General features: G+C 38.4%; 1 protein-coding gene across 1 annotated transcript in view; it reads right to left on the reverse strand.

Annotated features, from left to right (window-relative positions):
* The window catches only part of ALDH1A1 (aldehyde dehydrogenase 1 family member A1), a 646119-nt gene that overhangs the window by 78398 nt on the left and 544207 nt on the right, over window positions 1-23514 (reverse strand). Inside the window, exon 12 of the mRNA XM_044060830.1 lies at window positions 19676-19750. Within this exon, the coding sequence (XP_043916765.1) occupies window positions 19676-19750 (75 nt within the window). The remainder of the gene's footprint in view (window positions 1-19675; window positions 19751-23514) is intronic.

Raw genomic sequence — 23514 nt, forward strand, 5'->3', positions numbered from 1 at the left:
TGCAGCTGATAAGTCTCTGGCCCTGGTGAATGCTGACTGGAGATGGGAGACAAAGGTTGGAAATCTGACATAAGTGATGAGGATCCATAGGTAAAATGGCAGACACAAGCCAGGCGATGACATACAAGCCACTAATCCCACATTGCCTGAATTCTCTGCTGCCTCCTGAGCCAGTTAACAGTATTCTTTGAATGCTGTGCCAGTGCTGTCAGACCCAAGGGATACACAAGCCATCATACAATCCTTACAGGTGTGAGGAAATGCAAATGACTGCAACAATTCAGCTTGACACATATGTTCAAGCAAGCAAAAGCCTGAAATTGTTCTGAGGGCTCAAGACAGAACTATTAACAGTTTGTTCATGGGCAAAGTGGCAAAAAACAATCTGTTCCCACAATGTAGGAAGCCATCCACATTACGACAGTTATTTAATAAAGGAGCAGAGACAGATGCACCAAGGATGTTAGTTGCACTGAAACAGGTGCAGCTACATTAAACACAGCCATGTACAATAATGCAGAAGGCATGGCACTCACTACGCCCCAGGATCAAAACCCTTAGACTGGTCCAATAAAACAACACAGTATTCGAACACAATAGTTGCCACTAACTGCATGCATAACATATAGGCAATCACTAAGAGCAGCCAACCTGGACAATCCTCGGATCTAAAAAGAACAGAAATTCAGGAAGACCTCTGTAGGACACAGTGGTACAATTTATTAAATCAGCACTGTACAAAGCAGACACGGTAAATATTTATTGTACAATTTGGGGTATACTTGTCTAATATTTGCTTGTGATATCCAGAGATCTTGAGTGCAAAGGCAATGGATGTCATTGTACCAAAGTCTGCACTTTTCAATGAGAGGGAGAATGCATCTGCTCTGGACAGCAGAGCTGACAGGTCATACCAAGCATTCTCTCTCCTGAACAGACATGTAAGACTCCAAAAAACTCCATGAACTGGCTGTGCAGTGTTCTGCTTTACACTCCAGGCTGGAACTATTCATGGGGCACTATCACTGGCAGCCATACCCATGTCAGTGTAACAAAACAAACAATAGCATGAGAATCATGCCATGCATGGAACTTTGAGTCACATGTAACACAAGTTCTGAAAGCAAGGGCCAGCATCTGTTGTGGGCTAACTGTCCAAATGGACCAGAATCCTTCCAAAGGAGAAAATCCCACAAAAAGGTTTCATTGAGAGGATCGATGTAGACAGAAGAGGCTGGACAAGTGCATCCCTGTAAAGAATGAGTACTTGCTACAGGCACTCATGAGATATGACTAATGGCCGTTCAGGAAAGGGAAGTGTCCATTAGTCTCTGTGAGAACGTGTGCAGAAACAATGGTGCATGATGTCAGTGCCATGGGTGAGAGAAATCCCACCATGCATCAGTGTAAGAAGCATGTAAACAGAGTGATACTAAGGGCATTACAGAGGCATATAACATAAGAGCACAAAGTATGCTAATAAGATGTTGCCCTCCATCATGCTTTACACTTACTGTAGATAAATTACTTCTGGCATCTGTGAATGATGATGATGATGATGAGGAGATGGATATCATGCTTGAAGGTGTTAACATTAACACAGGATCTGTGAGTGGCCACATGCCATGTATCTTACTAGAAGACTAGATATATAAGTTTTGATACTACAAATGGCATAATGCGCCCATGCATGTTCCAGAGCCATGGTGGTTGCACCAACCACTGCTTCTATCAAACTAATGAACATTAGTCATACAGGCTCAGAGTACTGTTGTCACAAGTTGGTATTTCATATTTGGCTGAGGGATGTCATCTGTCAATAACATGCTCACCAAGAGGCATGAGGGCTTGTGAGGCAAGCATTATCATGCAGTATTGCTATGCATGTATCCATAGGGCACACCTCTGCTACCCTGACACCTGTACAGGCTGGGACAGAACATCACAATGAGGCCAGTCACTTGCCAGGGTCTTACAGTAAAGACAATACACACTCTGATTTGCAACCTCAGAACAGATTGACACTGTTCATCTCTCTCTTGTGATGCCCTACAACCACTAGCTGAAATGACATGGCAGCCCCCCTGCCCACCATACAAAATGCATAATGAAACAGCATACTGCCTAACCATTTGGGGGAGGGTCTTCACTTTGGTGCAATGGTTATCACTATTGGAAGGCTAGTAGGAGTACATGAGCGAACTTCATCTGACATACACATATCCACTTCATGGAAGACTAGTAATGCAATCTGATCTCATTCAATGTCACAGACAACCCCTGATGTGTGTGTGTGTGTGTGTGTGTGTGTGTGTGTGCGTGTGTGTGTGTGTGTGTGTGTGTGTGTGTGTGTGTGTGTGTGTGTGTGTGTGTGTGTGTGTGTTGGGAGGACATTGTCTTCAATCAGTGTCTGTGCACAGACATAATCTGGACACAATTTGCAGCTACACATGTGGATGTGGAGATGACTAGCATTGTGTGTGCTTTTTGGGAAACACTGGGGTCCAGGGAGAATGCAATCATTAATGTTATGTGCTCCCTTTTGAGACATGTGTCTTCCATGGCCATTTCCATAAGAATGTTAGTCAGCACTCTCATTAGTGCCCATACTCACTCCAGTGTTGCCCATAGCTATGGGCATGTGTGTTCCTACGGAGGATGCAATGGAAAACCATCACACGATACTCAGTTTCCACCAGCCAGTATGGAGGTCTCTTGATATCTGTATCAAGAGTTGGGTTGGTTATACCACAAGGCTACTTGGGAAAGGCTGCTCCATGTGCAACATCCATACAGTCCATGTTCCACTAGTTCCACCATGTCTATGCCCCAGAGGGTGCCAGGGTCTGCTCTGCTTTTATGGCACCAAGGCCCTGCTGCACTTTTTTCACACATGCTCATTGCAGTCACCTCAGTGTATGGTCATGTAGTAGCACCCCAGCTACATTATTGAGGAGATCATATCTGAAACTAAATTCACTATTCCCCATGACCCTCATCTCCACCTCCACTGAGCTGTGCTCCACCACATCCTGGAAAACTATCATGGGTCCATATTCCCTAGGCACTACTGCAAATGATGACAGCTATGACCATCACCCCCACACACTTTTTCCATGGTTCCATGCATCCCCAGGCATTCCAGTAAATGATCATGTTGGTCATGGCCATCCTCAGTCCTGCTTTCTATGTGGTGTACGAGGAGATGTCTAATGCACAGTGTGATCTCACCATGCACCACCCAGCATTAACTTCAAATAACATTGCCTATATAAGTTTGATTTGTGTGACACCACACTGTTACTGTGTAGCTGACAAGGGCTAAGCAATGGACTAGACATTATTGCTTTGCTTGTCCTGCTGTAAACTAGACACAATGCTATTTGTCTGCTGGCAACACTGTAAGGTGGTCACAGTTGGCACTGCTTCTGCACTGTTGAGGCATCTGAAGATGTTGGCTGGATTGTCTGATGTCATAATATCATACTACACCATATGTAACATGCTGCAGATATCTGGCAGGCTGTAGCTGGGGCATACTCTGGTGTCACACAGACATCAAGGCAGTAGAACTGGGACTTGAGCAAACTGAACACACTCTCTGCCACATTTCTGGTTTGTGCATTGGTGATGTTATAGTATTGTATAACCATACCTTGCAGCTTCTATACAGGCATAATCAACCAGGTTGCCAGAAGTTTATCCTACGTCATATGTAACACATTAGTGATGGGGAAGTGATTGGTGGGAGGGACAGTAATGTGTACATATTATGTATGTGGACATGTAGGTTACTTATGAGGTGGTCTTATGGGATGTCTCCGTGCAAGAAGCAGTGATACAGATGACTTATATGCCATATTTGAGAAACATGCGTACTGCCAGGTGTTGTGTGGATACATGGATTATTAACCCATGTGAAATACATACATCCAGGAAGCTGGTGGAATGGTGGCCTTTTCTATTGATGTAATGCTTATCATGGACATGGTGGGGGGAGCTTTATTGCCAGATGAGTGAAATCTATGGCTTCCAGAACTTTGAGGAAGAAGGTGATATCATAGAAGGTACACATGGTGGTGGATCCCTCCCCTGGTGTGTTGCAAAAGCAAATGTGCTTGTCCACATGTATCAGCAATATATCAAGGAATGTATGGAATATTCTACAGACTGACACTTGCAATAGACCCCAATGCATTCTCAGTCCTTGGAGAGTACCTGCATCTAGCATATTAATAGTTGCAATTAGTTACACATTCCTTGGTGTCCATAGGTATAGGAAGTCCATGCATTCCTCCAGTTCCAGTCTGTGGGCCATACATGTCAACCAATGTATGTATAATGTCCCTATCCATGCAGAGTAGAGAGTTAGTCCCAGACATATTGGTCTGGAAGCTGGTGAGAAGTAGTCATTTACTGAAACCATTTGTTAATTTGCTACTGTGTGTGTGTGAGATGACAACTTGCATCCGGGAGACCACATGTTGATGTTGTTAATTGTTGGCTAAGCAAATTCTCTGCTGCTATTAACATATTTACTTGTAATGCCAGACTTTTTTGCATGATCTTTACCTTTATACTCAGATGTTGGTCAAAAATGTCTCATCTGGCATCCCATGCAGATCACCAAATCAAAGTTTTAAGTAAAAAAAAAGTTCTTCTCAAAGTTGAATAACAAAATAAACAAATAAGCAAGTAGGTTATTCTCAAACTTGGAGAGCATAAAAAAATAAATAAAAAATACAAAAACGGTCCTGTCTGCTCTGTAACTGTTGCTAACTACTTGCTAAAGGAACCAATAGCTTAAAGGTTACACGGTAATACACTCTTGTCTCATGCAAAGTGCTTCAGTCAGACTTAAAAAGAAGTATCATCATTCACTAGTGCCAATAATGCACTCACACACCATTCCCACCTTACAGCTAGTTGTGTCCATGACATCTACCCCACAACACCCTGTGCCATTTACTGCTCTTCCCGCATGCAGCAATCTGTGCCATTTTTCATCTGACAACTATGAATCATGACTTCCTTTCTTTTATCCTTTTTGCATGTCATTATTCACTGTTTAGAATGTTCTTTATTTGTATGTTATTATACACAATTTACATGCCCTTTGGCACTACATGATTCTGTCAATCATTTTCTAGTTGGATGTTCTACTTTTTGGCATAAGAATATACTGCAAACCTTACTAATTGTTTCTGAATACCCTCTATAATAGTACATTTTTAAAATCCAGAACCTTGGTACATTTCAAAAAGCAACCTCAATAATTGCATATCATCGCAGTAATAACCTGAAACAAACAATACACACAAATGAATGCAATGTAGTCAGGTAACTACTACAGATCTAAGAAAGTAATATAATTAGTACAAACAACTATAAAATAGCAAGTACAGTAAAACTGATTTAAGTCACATTCCACATCCCAAAAACAAAGACTTTTAGACTAACAAGAAAGGTTACATTTAAGTGCGGAAGAATGTTTGCAACAACATACCAATAAAAATAAGAATAGATTTCCAGAGTTCATGACAATGTTTAAAGTTTTACTGCTACAGAATAAGGAGTGATGTGGAATGTTAACAGTAAACAGCACAGAAAACAGATGACCAAGCACAAGAAAAAACTTTGAAAGACTGAAGATGGATAGAAACCGAAACATGAGATTGTTGATAAACATATTAAGCAGAAGGCTTCTGTAAGATGTATTGGAGGTTATCCTATTGCTTACACAGTCTTGTGTAAAGGGAATGTAGAACAGAAGATTAGTAAAGTAGAAATTAATGAAAGTATATAAAAAACATTTTTTAAATAAAGAAGGCTTTTTATTCAGTCACTCTAAAAGTGAAAAATAAGGAAGAAAAGTGAAAACTTTGCAAAAGAAACACAGACAAGCTGATTTCAGGTTCGTTTTGTTGATTTCTGCTACTTCTTCTGGTACCTCATTACCAGAATCAGCAAAACTACCCTCAAATGCTTTATTGAAATCAGCTTGTCTGGGTTTCTTTTCCAAAGTTTTCACTCTTCTTCCTTATTTTTTACTTTTTACAGTGACTGAATAAAAAGCATTCTTTATTAAAAACATTTTTTTTTTTTATACTTTTATTTTTTACTTTATGGAGCTCAGGAAGTTTGCACTGGTACTTCCAATGGGCGGAGCCTAAACCTTTTGACAGAACCAAATTATGTCCTCACATTTCAAACAAATGTTCATATGTCTGGAACCATAGAGGTTATGAAAGAAGTATAAATGGCAAACCCTTAAGCACAAACTATTTTTAAAGTGGTAGTATTATGTTGGTTCTAGGTTTTAAACTGAGTAATATAAGACATATAAACACAGTAACTATGAAATGTGTAATATTTTATAAACAACTTACAGTATCTCAGCAACCACTCAAATTACGCACATACTGTCAGCAGAATTTTGCTCATCTAGCTGAGAGCTTTCATATGTGGATAGGAGTTCTGTCTGTGTTACTTGGCTCTTGGGATATTTAGAAAAATTAGAAAATTATAGCCTTGTAAATTAATATAAAAAAACAACAGTCAATATCTGATTACCTCCACTAGACAGAGGTCAAATACTAATGCAGTTAAGTCTGCCATTGTGTAAGATTTAAGATGAAATCTTTTTAATACCTTGTACATAGCATGGCTTTGGAATTATTGATGCAAATATGGCAATATGTCAATATTTGATGCCTAGAGGTATCAGTAGGACTTAACTGCAGATGTACCTGGAGATGTCACTCAGATGTAATGAGATAAGTAAAATATTGTGACTGTCATTAGCGAGACAGCTAATATATACTTTTGGGATGTATATTTGAAAAGAAATACAGGCAACACCATCTGGATATGGAAAATGTTATAATACAAAAAATAAGAAAACAATGAGGAAAAGTAGAAAAGAGGATTAGTAATGGAGAAGTTAACTGAAATTATGGATTACCTGCGAAATTAACAATTTAGTGAAGAAAATCTAACTTTGATAACATCACAGCAGGCTAGAGCAATGGATCCCCAAATTAAGGAGAAACCAGTGCAGCAGGAAACATCTGATCAATTGCCATATAAAGATACTTTGGATCCTTCCACTGGAAACTGGTACAAAAGTTCAGTTGCAGTTGCATAGCAAAGGAAGGAACAGGAAACTTTGGCAACTCTGACACAGTCAGTGTTGTGGAGTGATAGGCCAATGAGTTCCCATATGAAAAACAACAGATGACGCAGAATGACAATGAAGAGAATGTGGCACAGGAAGATGCTCTGGAACTTTCTGTAAAATACCCACAGGAAATTTAGAACAAAAAAATGTGCCCTCGGTTTAGAAGAAAATGATCTAAAAGAAGAGTTGCTTGATTTAACAGAGATGGACAAACATATTAACATTAATGAAAGAAATAGACTACAGAAAGTCAATAAAATCCAAAAAGTTAGAAGTTTGATAAAACAAATGAATGCAGTAATTTGGACTGTTCATAGAGATAAATGCAATATAACAGATGTAAATAGGATATATTACTGTGCAGCTAAAGTAATAACAGATAAAGTCTTACCACAAAAACACAGGGCAGTAAGGGAAAGGAGTGAGAGAAATCAAATGCCATCATGCAAGTACTGAATAGAGAAAAGTACTATTCTTACCACCTGACTAATTTCTTACAGTTTTCTGTCAGCAGCTAGATTTGGACAGAGGTCCTAGGCAATCTTGCTGATCTTATATTGTAACCACGTTTGCCACTGTTAAATGTCCTGTATATAATATGTCTCCTTAATTACTGTATATCCATGCATACTGTTACCTGTAGCTATATTTCTCTTTGACAGCAATAAATATTGCCATTATAATTACACTGTTAGTATGTTTCAGACATAATTAATTTTGCCAATATTGTTAGTATGGTTAGTATTATTAGTTTCTCTAGCATTAAACTGTATAACTGGAGCTTTTCTCCCTGGGTCTCCACTGAAAATGGGCTTCTGGCCCAGCCGGACATTACCCAGTAAACAAATGTAATAAAAAAATAAAATAAAATAAAGCAATCGAGACAAGAGGTGTCGCTGTTAGAAAAGTGTAGAAGAGGGAATAGATCAACAAAAATACCCAGAAAGATAGATGTGATAAAAGCAATCCACAATATTATAATGGATCAGGATTTATCATGAACTATTGCAAATAATAAACCAAACATATCAAGACAGGCAGAAAAATTTAGAAGATATGCAGATAAATATAAGGGAAACGTACAAAATAAGTTATTTATTGATGACCCTAAAAGTTTTATTGAGAATTGGGAAACAAGTCTAAAGGAATTGAAACACCACCAGAAAAAGAAGAAATAGATGCATTTTGGAGAAATATCTATGGAGATTCTGGGGAACATAACAAAAATGCTAAATGCACAGAAGAAGTAAAAGAAAGAATAAGAAGTTTAAATGTACAGGATATGAAATGGGATGAAGTAATGGCAAGAGAGATTGAAACAAAGTTAAGAAAAGCTCCTAATTGGAAAACCCGAGGCCTAGATACAGTACCTAACTTCTGGTGAAAAGTATTAACATATTTACATTAAGATTTAGCCATGAGTAAGAACTGTTTGTATGTGCACCCTGAACAGACACCAAAATGGTTATCAACAGGAAAAACAATGCTCCTACTTAAGAGTGAACCTGCAAGCTATCCTAAACACTATAGACCAATAACTTGCCTTCCAAAAACCTATAAACTATACACCGGAATTGAAGTGGACAGAGTTTACAGTCATTTAGAAGAAAATTCAATCATGGCAATAGAACTAAAGGGTAATGAAAGAAAGTCACATGGAACAAAAGGTCATTAGTTGTTAAATAAAGTCATAATGGAGATCTGTAAAAAGGGAAAAAATCTAAGTATGGCATGGATAGAGACTAAAAAAGAGCATTTGACAGTATCCCACATTCATGGATAATAGAGTGCTTAAAAATGTATAAGATTCACCCTGCTCTGATCAATTACATTACAGTGACCATGAAACAGTGGCAGACCACTTTGCAGTTAAGCCATGATAAAGGAAAATTATTATTCCAGGGATAAAAATACAAAGGCTGATATTCCAGGGTGACTCTTTGTCACCACTGCTCTTTTGCCTTGCCCTTAATCCATTTAAACTGCCTACTTAACAGATTTTGTCATGGCTCCAATTTGGCTCCCAGAAAACAACAAAGTGTAAAGATGTCTCATCTTCTTTTTGTGGCCAATTTAAAACTGTATAGTTCATCAGATGAGGAATTGAAGGCACAACTGCAAGTGGTCAAAACTTTTTCAGATATAAGAATGTAATCTGGCCTTGATAAATGTGTAGAAGCAACCTTTAAAACAGGAAAGCTGCAGCACCAAGAAAACAGTTTGGGACAGGAATGTGGTATAAAAGTACTTGAGCAAGTGTGAGTGTACAAATATTTGGGAACTGATGAAGGATCAACAATAAAACATAAACCAATATGAATAAAACTTAGTAAGGAATATTTTAGAAGAATTACAGTAAATTAATACAGAAAATAGTGCTGAATCTAGGAACAAAGTCCAAGCTATAAACCAATTTGCTGTTCCTGTCCTAACATACAGTTTTGGAGTGACTGACTGACCTCAAAAGGAGTTGGATAGGTTGGACAGGAAAACAAGAAAGATGTTTTATGCTCATCAAATAACAGTGCATACCAAGACTATATATCTTCCCTGTTCTGAAGGAGGTATGGAACTCCTCGAATTTGATTACATATATAGATCTGTAGTCGCAGGACTGCATACATATCTGCTGATCTCATAACACCCAAACATAGTGAAAGTTTTAAAACATAAGTCTAAGATGACTTCCCTGCTTATTTTAGCAGAAGCATATCGGCATCAAATGGGAATGGAAATCAAACCAGAAGTAGATCAAACTCAGGCAGCAACTGAATGTGCCAAAAAAAAAAACAAAACACAAGAAAGAATATAAAGTGAAGGATCAGATGAGAAGGCAGAAAATGTGGAAAATGCATAAATATAGATGAAAGTATAGAGTACTCTTGGAACATCCTCATGTTGATCAGGAATGAATGCAGGAATGGTTAAGGAGAGGTGAATTTAAACCAAAATATGAAAGGCTAATATTGGGAGCCCAAGGTACTATACTACGTGCACATTGGTTTACAAAGTCCACTGAACATGTGGGAGAAACAGACAAATGTAGGTTTTGTAAAACAGAATTAGAAACAGTTGCATGTCTTGTTGCTGGTAGTGATATACTAATGGCAGAAGGACTGAAAGGCATAATAATGTGGCAAGACTTGCATTGGCGATTGTGCAAACATTATAATATTGAAGTAGCTGAAAAACACTGGAAAAAACAGCCACAAAGCAATATAGAAAATGATGACATTTATATCACATGGCATCACTCATTGCCAACAGTTCAAAAATAGATGCAAGAAAACCGGATATGGTAGTCCATGAAAAGAAGACAAAAGCAGCAGTGATCATTGAAATTGCTACACCCAATGACTACATTACCTTACATACAGAGAGACACAAAGTCATAAAATGCCAGGATTTGCAGGCAGAAATGAGGACAATGTGGAAGAGGGATACCCAAACAGTTCCAATAGTAGTAGGAGCAATGGGTCTGATAAAAACAATTTACAGTCCTGTTTAGATATGTTACTGGCAGATGTAACTTCCATACGGACTGCAGAAGGAGTCATTACTGGACACATTGCAGGTGCTGCAAAGAATACTTCTGGCTAACATCAAAAATTGAAACAATGCTAATTTCATGAATTTTAATTGTACTTTGACTTAGGAATGGGATCCATTCCTGTCATGGTATTAGAAACCTCAAAGTCTTGGAAAAAATGTAAAAAGTCTTGCAGTAACATTTCATTCTGTAAGACTGTAAGATAAGCCCTAGTAATGTTAATTAAAAAAATGTTTACGGACTTGTAGATGAATTAGGAATTACAATAAAGAGACTAAATACCAAAAATGTAGAAAACATTTATCCAGAACACCTCCATGTATACTACTTAGGAAATGTAAAATGTTATAAATTTAGGTTAGCGTAGCAGACACTTTCAAAGATATATGATTAACATCAATATTGAAAATGAACATTGCATCACTTTCCGTGTTTAGCAATGCTGCTGGCATTTTTTTCTGAAGAAGTAAGGTTGCTCCTTCAGACTCATGGACTACTTTTGCACTATACCTGCAGATTTAATAAAAGTCTTGACATTGGTTCTGGAGCACTTCTAAGAATGGTTTATCTCACAATACCTTATGACTCATTAATGTGGGCATCTCTTAACCATTCCAACAGATTTGATTTTGCAGCTCATACGCTGTTGCTGGTTAAGTCGTAACCACTGGGAGTATTTCAACACTGCAATATCCTGTTTGGGAGACAGTTGGATACTCGTGTATTAGTGATCAAACTGAGTAACCATCTGCATAAATTACTATGAGTACAGTCAAGATACATAATGTGACCTTCATTATCTAGTGACATACATTTCAGATATCTTGCTGAATGCATGCCCATCTACTGTGCTGCTGACTGATTTTCATGACCAGTGAAGAAAGAATAATAAATAGCCATGGAGTAGCACTCGCAGAATCTGTAGCATATCCAGAACTTTGCTACTTAATACAGTACCCTGGTCTCCAGCCTAGAAAAGTATTACCTAAGGGGATCCTGCAGTGCTTAATGTAACTTCTCTGACTACTTGGCCTTCCCTCAAGAATTTAATATAACGTTTTGCCTTTGTTGTGTCTAAACCATTCCAAGTGTCTAATACTGAATAATACAGTACCCTGGTCTCCAGCCTGGAAAAGTATTACCCAAGGGGATCCTGCAGTGCTTAATATAACTTCTCTGACTACTTTGCCTTCCCCCAAGAATTTAATATACCGTGTATGTATCGTATTGCAACATTTCTATATGCTACTATTGTATATTAATCCTGCATGCATTCGCTAGCAGCCTACCGCAGACTTACTAAGCCCCTTCCCAGTACTTTACCTTATTGTGGCATATCAGTATAGCTACTCAGTGTAGCCAGTAGGTGGCAGCATCCACCAATTGCTGAGAGCCTGGCTTCGGCTCCAAACCCCTGAGCATTCTCCTGCTTCTCTCTACCTCCATACCTAGTGAACTAGTTGCCTTAACACTGTGTCTCCTTACCTTTGAGCCTGTCCTCCGCCTCACTGATTGTTCTTTGCCGACTTGTCTCTTTCCGTCTTCTTGGCTGTGACTGACTCTATTTTCTTTGCTCCCCCCCTCTCTTTCATTTGTCTCTCCTGCTTCCTGCCTTGTCCTCTCCTTCCTTTTACCTACTTTTCTCAACTCTCTCACTTCTTACCTATCCCCTTCCCTCCTTCTTACATTCTCCCATTCCCCTAAACTTTACAGGATGCCAGTACTCGTGGCACCATTATTAAAATAACTATAGTGCCCTTCTGTTCTGTCCTGCTGTAGGCTGCTGGCTCTGCTTGTGGGTACGTGTTCTTAAATGCTTTACTTTGTATAATAGAATACGTGCCTTTGGCACATTTGTTGGTTAAGCTGTTGTTATCTCAAGCAGGTTTTCGTAAACTGTTTAAAGTGCTCAAGCGCCACTACTCACTGAAAGTCCTAATACCCAAACGCCCGCTCTTTGAACACTGCGAGCATTGCATTGTAACTGCTGCTCACTTTGTCCCACTTAATGTTTGTGACATCTGAAAGTCCTAATTACCCAAATGATCACTTTCTGAGTGCTGCATGTATTGTACTGTAATTGCTGCTCATTCTGTCCCACTTAATGCTTGTGAAATCTGAAAGCCCTTATACCTAAATGGTCGCTCTTTGAGGATGCGTTTTCTTTACTGTAACTGCAGCTCATTGTATCCCATTTAATGCTTTTAAAATCCGCAGCCCTGGCATACATTGGATATTTCTAGTGCTGTTGTGCATAGAGTGACAATAGCATGTGTACAGTTTGCTCTTAAGTGTTGCGACTTACTGTACTGTATTTGCACACTAATAGCTCACTCTTAAGTGTTGTGCCTTACTGTACTGTAACTTACAGACATTCTATGATTGCCCTCAATAGCTGCAATATTCGCAGCACATTAACAGCTCACTCATGAGTGTTGTGCTTCCTTGTGTAAACTTTAAACATAGAGCGACCTAGCACGCTACTGCCCTTTCCTGTTTAAACTCTATGTACTGCCTTTGAGTTCTAAACTGCTGACATGTATTTAAGTTGTAACTTTTCTACTGCTGATAAATTTGTAGTTCTCTCTGCCAAAACTCTGTTATAATCTTGTGATACATTTGTAATACTTTATTGCTTGTTCTGGAGGTGCTGCATTTACAGAAATGTGATTTATGGTCTTCGGAACTGTTTTTTCCTTGTACTACTGTTACATATTTTGAAATGTGATTATGGTTTATAGAACAGTTTTTCTCCCTTTTTCTACTTATTGAAATGTAACTAAGGTTTATAGAACAGTTTTGTTTTCTCCCTTTTTTACTCACTGTAGCAGTATACTTTTTCTATGTTTTATGTACATGACTATTTAGTATTGCTACCCCCTCCCCCACACACAGTGCACCTAGGTCCTAGTGTTCCTGTTACTTACAGATTTACATACTTAGCACCTACCCTCAAACTTTCTACCTCATTCAGTTAGCATTACCTAATGTAAGACCTCCTTTCCCTTTCTAGTTGCTAAACTATTGTTACCCTGCTAATAACTGTCATTCCTTCCTATCTCTACAGATTGCCTTTGCTGTGTCTAAACCATCCCAAGTATTTACTACTGAATAATACAGTATCCTGGTCTCCAGCCTGGAAAAGTATTACCCAAGGGGATCCTGCAGTGCTTAATGTAACTTCTCTGACTACTTGGCCTTCCATCAAGAATTTAATATAATGTGTATTTTTCCTATTGCGACATTTCTTTATGCTACTATTGTATATTAATCCCACATGCATTAACTAGCAGCCTACTGCGGACTTACTAAGTCCCTTCCCAGTACTTTACTTGCGTGTGGCTTTAATAGTATAGCTACTCAGTGTGGCCAGTAGGTGGCAGCATCCACCCATTGCTGAGAGCCTGGCTTCGGCACCAAACCCCTGAGCATTCTTCTGCTTCTCTCTACCTCCATACCTAGTGAACTAGTTGCCTTAACACTGCGTCTCCTTACCTTTGAGCCTGTCCTCCACCTCACTGATTGTTCTTTGCTGACTTGTCTCCTTCCATCAACTTGGCTTTTCCTGCACTGTTCACCCTGTGGGCTCACTCCACTCCCCTACCCTGCCCCCAATTCCCACCCACCCCAGTACCTCTACACTTATACACTTAAAACCACACCCACCAATTCCATCACCCAATACACTCTTTTCCATTCCCACCCATAATTATCCTTCCTCCACCCCAACCCTACTAATCTATCATACCCTTCTCTTCCTATACAATCTAACCATACTTGGCATAACACTCCCCACTCCCAATCAACACTATGTTGACACTAGCTCTTCTCCTGACAAGCACTATGTTCACAAAATATACCTCTTTAATAATCCAAATACTTTTTTTCTCACCCTATCTTACCTAAACCATCTCACCAGACCTCTAAATGCCACTCATTACCCCCTTCCCATACAACTTGTCCACTCCCCTTCCAACACAAACACTCTTTAGCCTTTATTTCCCCCTATCTCTACTCCTTCAATGATCTACTATTTCCCTACAAACTCAAACCTACCCCCAACTATTCTCCTCCCATCCTTATTAGCTCTATTCCATCAAAGTACATAATCCATAAACTAGTAGATAAACAATCTATGCACCTCTTTAACCATATTCACCAACTAATTATCAATCGTCTCTCTAGTGACATTTACCCTAACCCTGGCCCAAACCCAAGCCTATCCCCCTCTCATGCTCCTCACTCAACTGGGAAATCTCTCCTTTTCTCAGCACTAAATGCCCAAAGTGTATGCAACAAAATTCCTAACCTTCATGCCTGGCTTCTCCATAATCAGCCTGATATCCTTGCTGTCTGAAACTTGGTTGTAACCCCATATAAAAAACTCTGAATTAATACCTCCCAACTACTGAATAATTAGAAATGATAGAATAGACAAAAAAGGTGGTGGAGTTGCTCTCCTCTACCTATCCTCCCTCTCTGTTGCTCCCTATACTAAACCCATGCCTAAATTTGCAAATGCAGAACTTTTTCCTGCCCTACATCAGGTAAACAAACACAGACTTATATGTATAGTCATCCTATATATCCCCCCAGTGATAATATCTCAGTCGTCGAATACATTCTTTCCTGGTTTTCCACCAACATCACCAATGAGACTATAATCCTGGGTTATGTAAACATTAACTGGACCACCATTGAATCTCCTACAAACTTCCTAAATATAAACCTCTACAATTTCTCCCAGCTGATCAATTCCACAACCAGACCTTCCAAGGACTATCCTTCTGAAAGCACCCTTGACTGGATTCTTGTCTACCAGCCTCATTACTTCTCCAATAGTGGTACCCTTCCCGACCCACTCAGTGACCAATTTCCTACTTTCGCTCATTGCCATCCCTCCTCCATACAACTATCCCACAATTATATCTCTACATGCTCCCTAAAAAATTTCAACCCCAATAGCTTCACCGACTCACTAAAACATATAAACTGGAACCCACTAAAAACCCTATCCCTAGAAAATGCCATCACATACTTCAATACAACTTTTACAAACCTATTAGACTCCTTTGCCCCCCTACAAACAAAACAAATCAAAAGTAACTCTGTCCCATAGATAACTAAAGACATTTTAGCCACCATGTAAATTAGAGATAAAGCTTGGAAACAATACCACAAAAATAAAACTATCCTTACCCTAAATGAGTACAAAACACTTTGAAACAAAGTAAAAAAAAATAATTATCTCAGACAGGCACAAAATGAAACCCCTGCCCCGTTCCAAATGCTTCTGACATAGATTTAGCCACCCAATTTAATTCTTTCTTCATTGATTCCATTACCAAACTAACACCATCCTTCTCCAGAAACCCTACTCCCCACCTCCACCCTCTCCTATCTCTTCTATCCCTAGCATTATCACCACCCAACCTCCTCCCTTATCTATGAACTCCATCCCTATATCTACTATAAAAAGACTTCTTCAGAATCTGAAATCATGCTCTAATGCCCCCCAATCAAATTCCATCCTACTTTCTAAAGATAGCTGCAGAAGCCATTGCCTTCCCCATATGCATTTTAATAAATCAGTCTATCAAAAAAGTTATGTTCCCCAACTATGGGAAAAGGCCTATATTATCCCCCTTCACAAAGGGGAAAACAGTAACAATGTCACTAACTTTCGTTCTATCGCCATCTTATCCCCCATCTCTAAACTTCTTGAAAAATGTATCCACCTTCAACTTTTACCTCATCTCATAAACAACCACCTTCTATTTCCCACACAACATGGATTTAGGCCTGTCCACAGCACTACCACTACTCTCCTCTCCTTCTTAGAAACAGTTAACAAAGCTCGTGACTCTGGCTGTATTGTATCTACTTTCCTCCTCGACCTTTCTAAGGCATTCAATACTATCTCTCACAATCTTCTCCTAACTAAACTCTCTAAACTAAATCTATCCCTCTCTTCTATCAAATGGTTTACCAGTTATCTCTCAAATAGGGAACAAGCAGTCAAATGGAAGAAAGCCACATCCCCATTCCTTAATACTCCCACAGGTGTCCTACAAAGCTCCATTCTAGGTCCCTTAATGTTCAATATCTTCATAAATGACTTCTACCAGACAATTCCTAATGCAAAACTTATCCAATATGCAGATGATTCAACAATCATCTGCTCCACCACCTCCACCCCCTCATTATTACAATTAACCCAATAAGCCTTCTCCTTCACTGAACAATGTATGTTAAACAACCGTTTAGCACTCAGTACTCCCAAAACTAAAGTTATGATATTCACCCCTTCTAAAACTACCAATATAGACAAAAAAAATAATTCTCTATCACCAGTCAGAGCAATACACCTCTTGAAATAGTGTCTAACTCAGAACTACTAGGAGTCCTTATTGATGACCAACTTAAGTCTGATACTCACCTACAAGTAAACATCAAAAAAACACACCAGAAACTAGGCATGCTTTATCGCCACATTCGCTACATGTCTCCCTCTACCAAGTTTGTTCTCTCTACCACATACTTCATCCCATCCCTTTTATATGGTGCCCCACTCCTGACCAACCTGCAATCCCCCCTTAAGAAAAAACTCTCCTCTTGTTACAATAAAATTTAAAAATTCACTAATGGTCAAAGATCCTCTACCCATCACTGTATTGCCCTTCATAAGCTGAATTGGTTAGCGCTCCTAAATTACCTCACCTATATTCAACTTACTCAAGCTCACAAACTCATCTTCAGTCCCTCCCTCTGTCCTTCCTTTGCCTCTACCTTTACTATGCGCCGAACAAATAGACTCCTACAATCTAACACCCAAAATATGATCGAACTGCACAAACCTGCCCACCCACCTGGTAAACAGCTACTGTCCTTCTCTCTAGCTCAGCTCTGGAACTCACTCCCACCTCTTATCCACACTACTAGAAACTCCTCTTCCTTTAAAACTTTAATCCACTCACACCTAACTTCCCAGTGGGAATGCTCTTGCACCAACCCTACATAAACTCTTCTAAGAACTCAATCCAACTAAGGGCAAAAAGATTTGTAATCATCCTCCCTTGCTCTGATTTCTATTTAGCATTTTTTGGTTCCAATATTTGTAAATACTGTTAATTTCTACTGATTTTTATTTAGCATTTGTTAGTTCCAATATTTGTAAATATTATTGAATATTTTGCACCTACTAACACCTGTACTGCTTTATTAATACCATTATTTCTGTATTTTGTAATAACTTGTCTCTAGTATGTTTTTACTATGTTTTCTATTATGTATAATGTAACTTGGAGCTTTTTTCCCCAGGACTACATTGAAAACGGGCCCCTCCAGGCCCAATGGACCATAGTGGCAAACAAACTGCAAATAAATAAATAAATAAATAATGTTAGTAAATGAAGACTATGCTGTTTACATGTATTACATTTATAGGCTGAGAAGTGGTCTACTTTCTTTGTATGTTTGTAAAGCTAGACATAAAATTACAATAAATAGTCATTTAATTACTTGGGTGCCTATATGGGACTTCCCCTGATTTTCAGATAATTTTTATACAAAGCAGGCTGTTCAAAAATTGTCAAGATTGCTGTTGCCTGTCACACCACGGAGTATATCAATCCAAGCAGCTAGACAGTTTATAGTTATTTTATGTTCCTAAATGTTTAAGGGACATATATGCTTTCAACAGCTCTATATCCTTTGTGTGTGTGTGTGTGTGTGTGTGTGTGTGTGTGTGTGTGTGTGTGTGTTTGTGTGTGTGTGTGTGTGTGTGTGTGTGTGTGTGTGTGTGTGTGTGTGTGTGTGTGTGTTTGTATATTGACGAGGCACATATATCCTTAGCATATACAGAAAAGCTCCTTATACTGTAGTTTGTTACTTTCTTTTTAACTATCAACACTAACTAAAAGAGGCTTTGTGCATTTGCTAAACCCAGTTAACATAGTGTCTATATTATAAGATCGAAATTTTAGATAGTTGAATACCTAAAGCTTGATCTGTAAATATTGAAAGCTAAAAACCACGAAAGGCCACTTACGCAAATTTTTTGTCAGGGAAAGAATTTACTTGGCCGTTATGTGGAATTTGCCCTTTTGTCCAATGTAGAGTGATCTCGAAGTTGGTATATTTAGTTAGGGTGGGTGTGGGGGGCACAGCCCCCCACATCGGGGGGTGTGGGGGGTTTAAAAATTGTTTTTTTTTTTTCATATGGCCAAGTGAATTCTTTCTCTGCATGGAAGTGGCCATTCACGGTTTATAGCTTTCAGTATTTACAGATTGTGCATCAGGTATTTGACTACCTAAAGTTCCGATCTTATAATATAGACCCACAAACATATAACACTCCCTGATGTATCTTACTGCGGCTTGTTAGCTGGTGTCATATGACTGTTCTAAATGATTATCCTGACTCTTTTCAAACGTTTTTGTGTTTAGTTGAATTGTTGACATTTTCTCAGAGTTTTGTATACAATTTAATTTGCATATGCTTACTGTACAATGGTCATTGTTATAGCCAAATGTGTGTTGGTAGTTACAACTGATTTTTGCACACATATTTCAACATGCTCATTTATGTTGCAAAAAATATAGTAGAACCAAACCACAGCCAGTATCCAGTATAAAACAACTTTTAATGATGGTGAGCGCTTTCGCGACAGACTTAGTCGCTTCACCATTTTTGTAACAGTGACTTTTGGTTGTTAGTAGAACCATTTGCCTGCACCATTCTATTTTTGCACAAATGCTCATTTATGTACTTTTTTGTTCCCATATGTTATGCTGTTTAGTACTTTCTTATATAATTCTTTCTACATTACTGCATTGATTTCTAACATACCTGAATTTCGTAACAGTGTCTCTAGTGAGCCTTCCCATCAGCAATGTCAAATTAATAATGAAGTAATATAAAAAAGTAAATTAAGAGTACTTACAATTCTCGTCCATTCCCTGACATTTTGTACCCACCAAAGGGGCTTTGTGGAGTCACAGCATTATAACAGTTAATCCTGAGGAACAGAATGAATCAAAGTATTAACAACATATCAATACAATATCAGTAAAGGGGCAGCTGCTCTTCATTTATACAAACAACTTCATTTTAGGATAATATTGATCTCTATATCATTAAAACACCTCTTCCCTTTCTTCCTGCTTTTATTTCATCACCCCTGACACGTAGGTGCTCAACTTGACAGTACATTTGTTAAAAATGGTGTACTAAAACAGGATGAAATTAAACACCAAAAAGTGCAATACTGTCACATTCAGTAAAAAATCCTGTCTTAAAGTGCAATACTGTCACATTCAGTAAACAATACTGTCTTAAAGTGCAGTACTGTCACATTCAGTAAACAGTCCTGTCTTAAAGTGCAGTACTGTCACATTCAGTAAACAATCCTGTCTTCCAACTTATAGCATAGACAACACTCCACTTTTAAAATGAGAATCCTGCAACAAGATTGGCTAATTCTCTCATTTGACTGTCATCTTGCAATGATACTTAGAAAGTCCTTTTACCTTGCACAACTCATTGCAAAATGTGTATTTTCAAGATCAAAAGAAGTTCTTACCCCTTGTATTCCACACTTCGTAAGCCTGTCATAGAATGAAATGCCCCCTAAACACATCAAGCAACTGGAAAGACCACAGTAGTTTCTAAAAAAGCTTAGCTAGCAGGTGACACTGGAAGCTGGATATTTGTATTCAATATCCTATGGACCCCATTAGGGTTATATGTGCCTTGATTGTCATGTCATAAGAAATCTTGTAGTGCAAAAGCTCTTATACTTCCATAAGTCAGAGAGTCCTACCAATACTAGGGGCATAGATGTAAATCTACTTAAAAAGCTAAACAAAACAAGGTGGAGAGAGACTTGTTATGCACTTTCTACCCCTTTTTGCTGTGCCATTCATTATCGTCTTTCAAAGGGGAGCTAGATAATTGGATACGTATTCATAAACTCACATCTGATATGGCTGTCCTGTCCATCCTTGAAAAGGGAAGTAAGACCTTGGGTAGGTACTGGTAAGGTGTTAATAGCCTCCTGACCCATCTGTCTTTCATTAGTTTCTATGATTCTATGATTATTGTCTACAAAAGTTTTTGTAGGGAAGATACTGCTAGGAAATATCACATCTTTGTGTTATTGTACAACACTCCCAAATTAGATAATAAGTAGGATATGCAACCAGGGGAACAACAGCAATGAGTTATGTTAAATTATTAATCTCTACATCAATGAAAACATACTGCAAATATCAAATATGCATTTCAGTTCAACAAAAATATTTACTGCAATTACAAAATGAATAAGTTATCCAAAGGAAAAATGTACGAGGTCACTTTCAGTAATTACCCTAGTAATAAAATCAAGTTTAGAATAAATAACATACAGAAAATAGTTTTACTACATGGAATGATGTGACTAAGCTATGACATTATGGAAAAGATAGTCTTGTTAAGCATCCGTCACTGCTGTTAAGCACTAGTCCACTGATAATCATTAACAACGGTCAGTGCCACTCACCACAGAAAAATGGCAGGAAATCTCAAGCAGATTTAAAACATATTTAAAGACTTAATTTAGACTTTTTAACTAAATGTAGGGTACTGAATGCAGTGTTTGAATGTGTTTTAAGGCTATTTCTCCTTGTTGCTGCTGTTCTGTAGAGACCAGTCTCATGTGACAGTGTTAAGTCTGTTACAGCTTTCAAAGCTGCATAACACTTAATGTGTCTACTTATTTTCTGTAACTATTGTAGTACATGGGAGCAGGTTAACCTCCATGCACTACAAAAAATTCTGATGAGCTCTTTGTGATAATAACTCTGCTTGTTATAGGTTTGCGATACGGATGTGGAGATTCCCTTCTCATACTTTGTTCTCAAGATGAATTTTTTGAAATCCATGTCTCAAACACATAGTAAGCTGGTTAGACTCGATCATAATCCTATATATTTTTTCATTATGCAGTCTTCATGACCAAACTTAGCTTATTCTCAAAAGCTGAAAGCAAAGAAAAAGTATTCTTTAACAGCATTTTAAAAATAAAAGGGAAAATAAATGAATACAGCATATTGCCAGTAAACAGTTAATTGATCAATCAGCAACGGGACATACAAATGTGCTTGCAGAATCATTTTGTGCAGACTTTACATTAAGTCAGACTGCTGTAAATGCAAGGGGTGACATCCTTTTTATAATTGCACAGATGATAACTACTAGTGCCATAAGTAATACTAAAAATGCCCCTGACTTATGGTGTTAGGTTGTAGTAGCACCAGTTTACAAAGGGGTTTCACATCAGATTCAAACAAGTTTAGACCCATCGGCCTGACCAGTATTCAATGAAATGTAACAGACAAGAGTCATAATGGTGTTTATCCAAAATGATAACAGGACCTTCTACCTCTATTAGATACAGGAAAGTATGGGATATTTAAGGTGATATTTTGCATTCTGAATCATAAAACATTTTGTAAAGGTACAACAGCATATGATAACCTAAACTTCTTCCCTCTCCCTATCCCTAAAACTTTTTCATGCACTGACCTTAATCCCAAACTCTACTCCTTAACTTTAATCTTTAAACTCCCATTCACTCCCTAAACTCTGCTCTCTAAGACTAAATTCCTTACAATGACCCTTTCTGAACAGATGATGGGTTGAGATAATACTTAAGGTCTTAACTTCACATATACAAGGTACAGGGTTTCATTCTGACTTCTGGTCATTGGTTAGGCTTGTAATAGTCTGTAGAATTATAGCCTAGTACTTACCTAGGAACCAAAAACTGCCTGGCTCTCTAACCCCAAACCCTACTCCCTGGCTCACTCTAAAACTCCCTATTGTTCCCTAACACTCATTCCAAACCCTGGAGGGTGGAGTGGAGTGAGCAAGTGTTACAGCAACAGGGGTATTTCACAGCACTGTCCCTGGCTACTCACTTATTCAGCTTTAGAAGAGTTAGAAACAGACTTTCCTTTTAATAATTTTAAGGCATCTCTACCTAGACTGTACCCTTCATGAATGAGACCTGGACAGGCAATAAGTTAGCTATTTGGCAGCATGGCAAAGGCTGTAGAACCACAGCACTCCTTGCAAGCTTGGGAAGACAAGTTGAGACACTCTCCTGAGGCTACTTAATCAAGTACTCGGAGACATTGCGACAGTTAAAGAGTAAGCTGATAAGAATGCAGGTGACATTAAAACACTTGCAGCTAAGCAAACATCTCTTTAGTTGGTACTTCCATACTTCCATAAATGCTTCAGAACTATGAGAGGTACAGACCAAAATAGACATGTGAAAGTTCGAGATGCAGCACCTGAGGAAAAATTAGAGGATAGTAAAAACCAGCCCAGAAGAAAAGCCTCTGTCTCCTGAGATTAAAAGAAGGAGAAGAAGGACTCAGTCTAAAAGACTTCCTAGAAAAAGGGGTAGCTAGCTTTTTGTCAGGAAATGTTGTGGTGATTGTTGAAAGGGCTAATAGAATCTCATGCACACCTCTCCCAACTGCTAAACCACTGAAGCATGTAATATTTTCTCTGTTAAACTATGCAGACAAAGGAAAGCTGCTGCAGACTGTTAAAGAAGGGAAGGAGTTCTCCTTTTTCAACCATAAAGTTAAACTGATACAGGGCTTGGTTCTGGCAAAAAGGAATCTTTTACAGAAGTTAGATCTCTATGTTACAAAAATGCAAAGCCAACTTTCTACAGCTGTTCTAGTCATTGAATTCAGAAGCTCCTAATATCCATTGTCTACTCCTGAT

The sequence above is a fragment of the Protopterus annectens genome, chromosome 2.part0, assembly GCF_019279795.1.
Source record: "Protopterus annectens isolate FY-2018-M chromosome 2.part0, PAN1.0, whole genome shotgun sequence".
Lineage (NCBI taxonomy): Eukaryota > Metazoa > Chordata > Ceratodontiformes > Protopteridae > Protopterus > Protopterus annectens.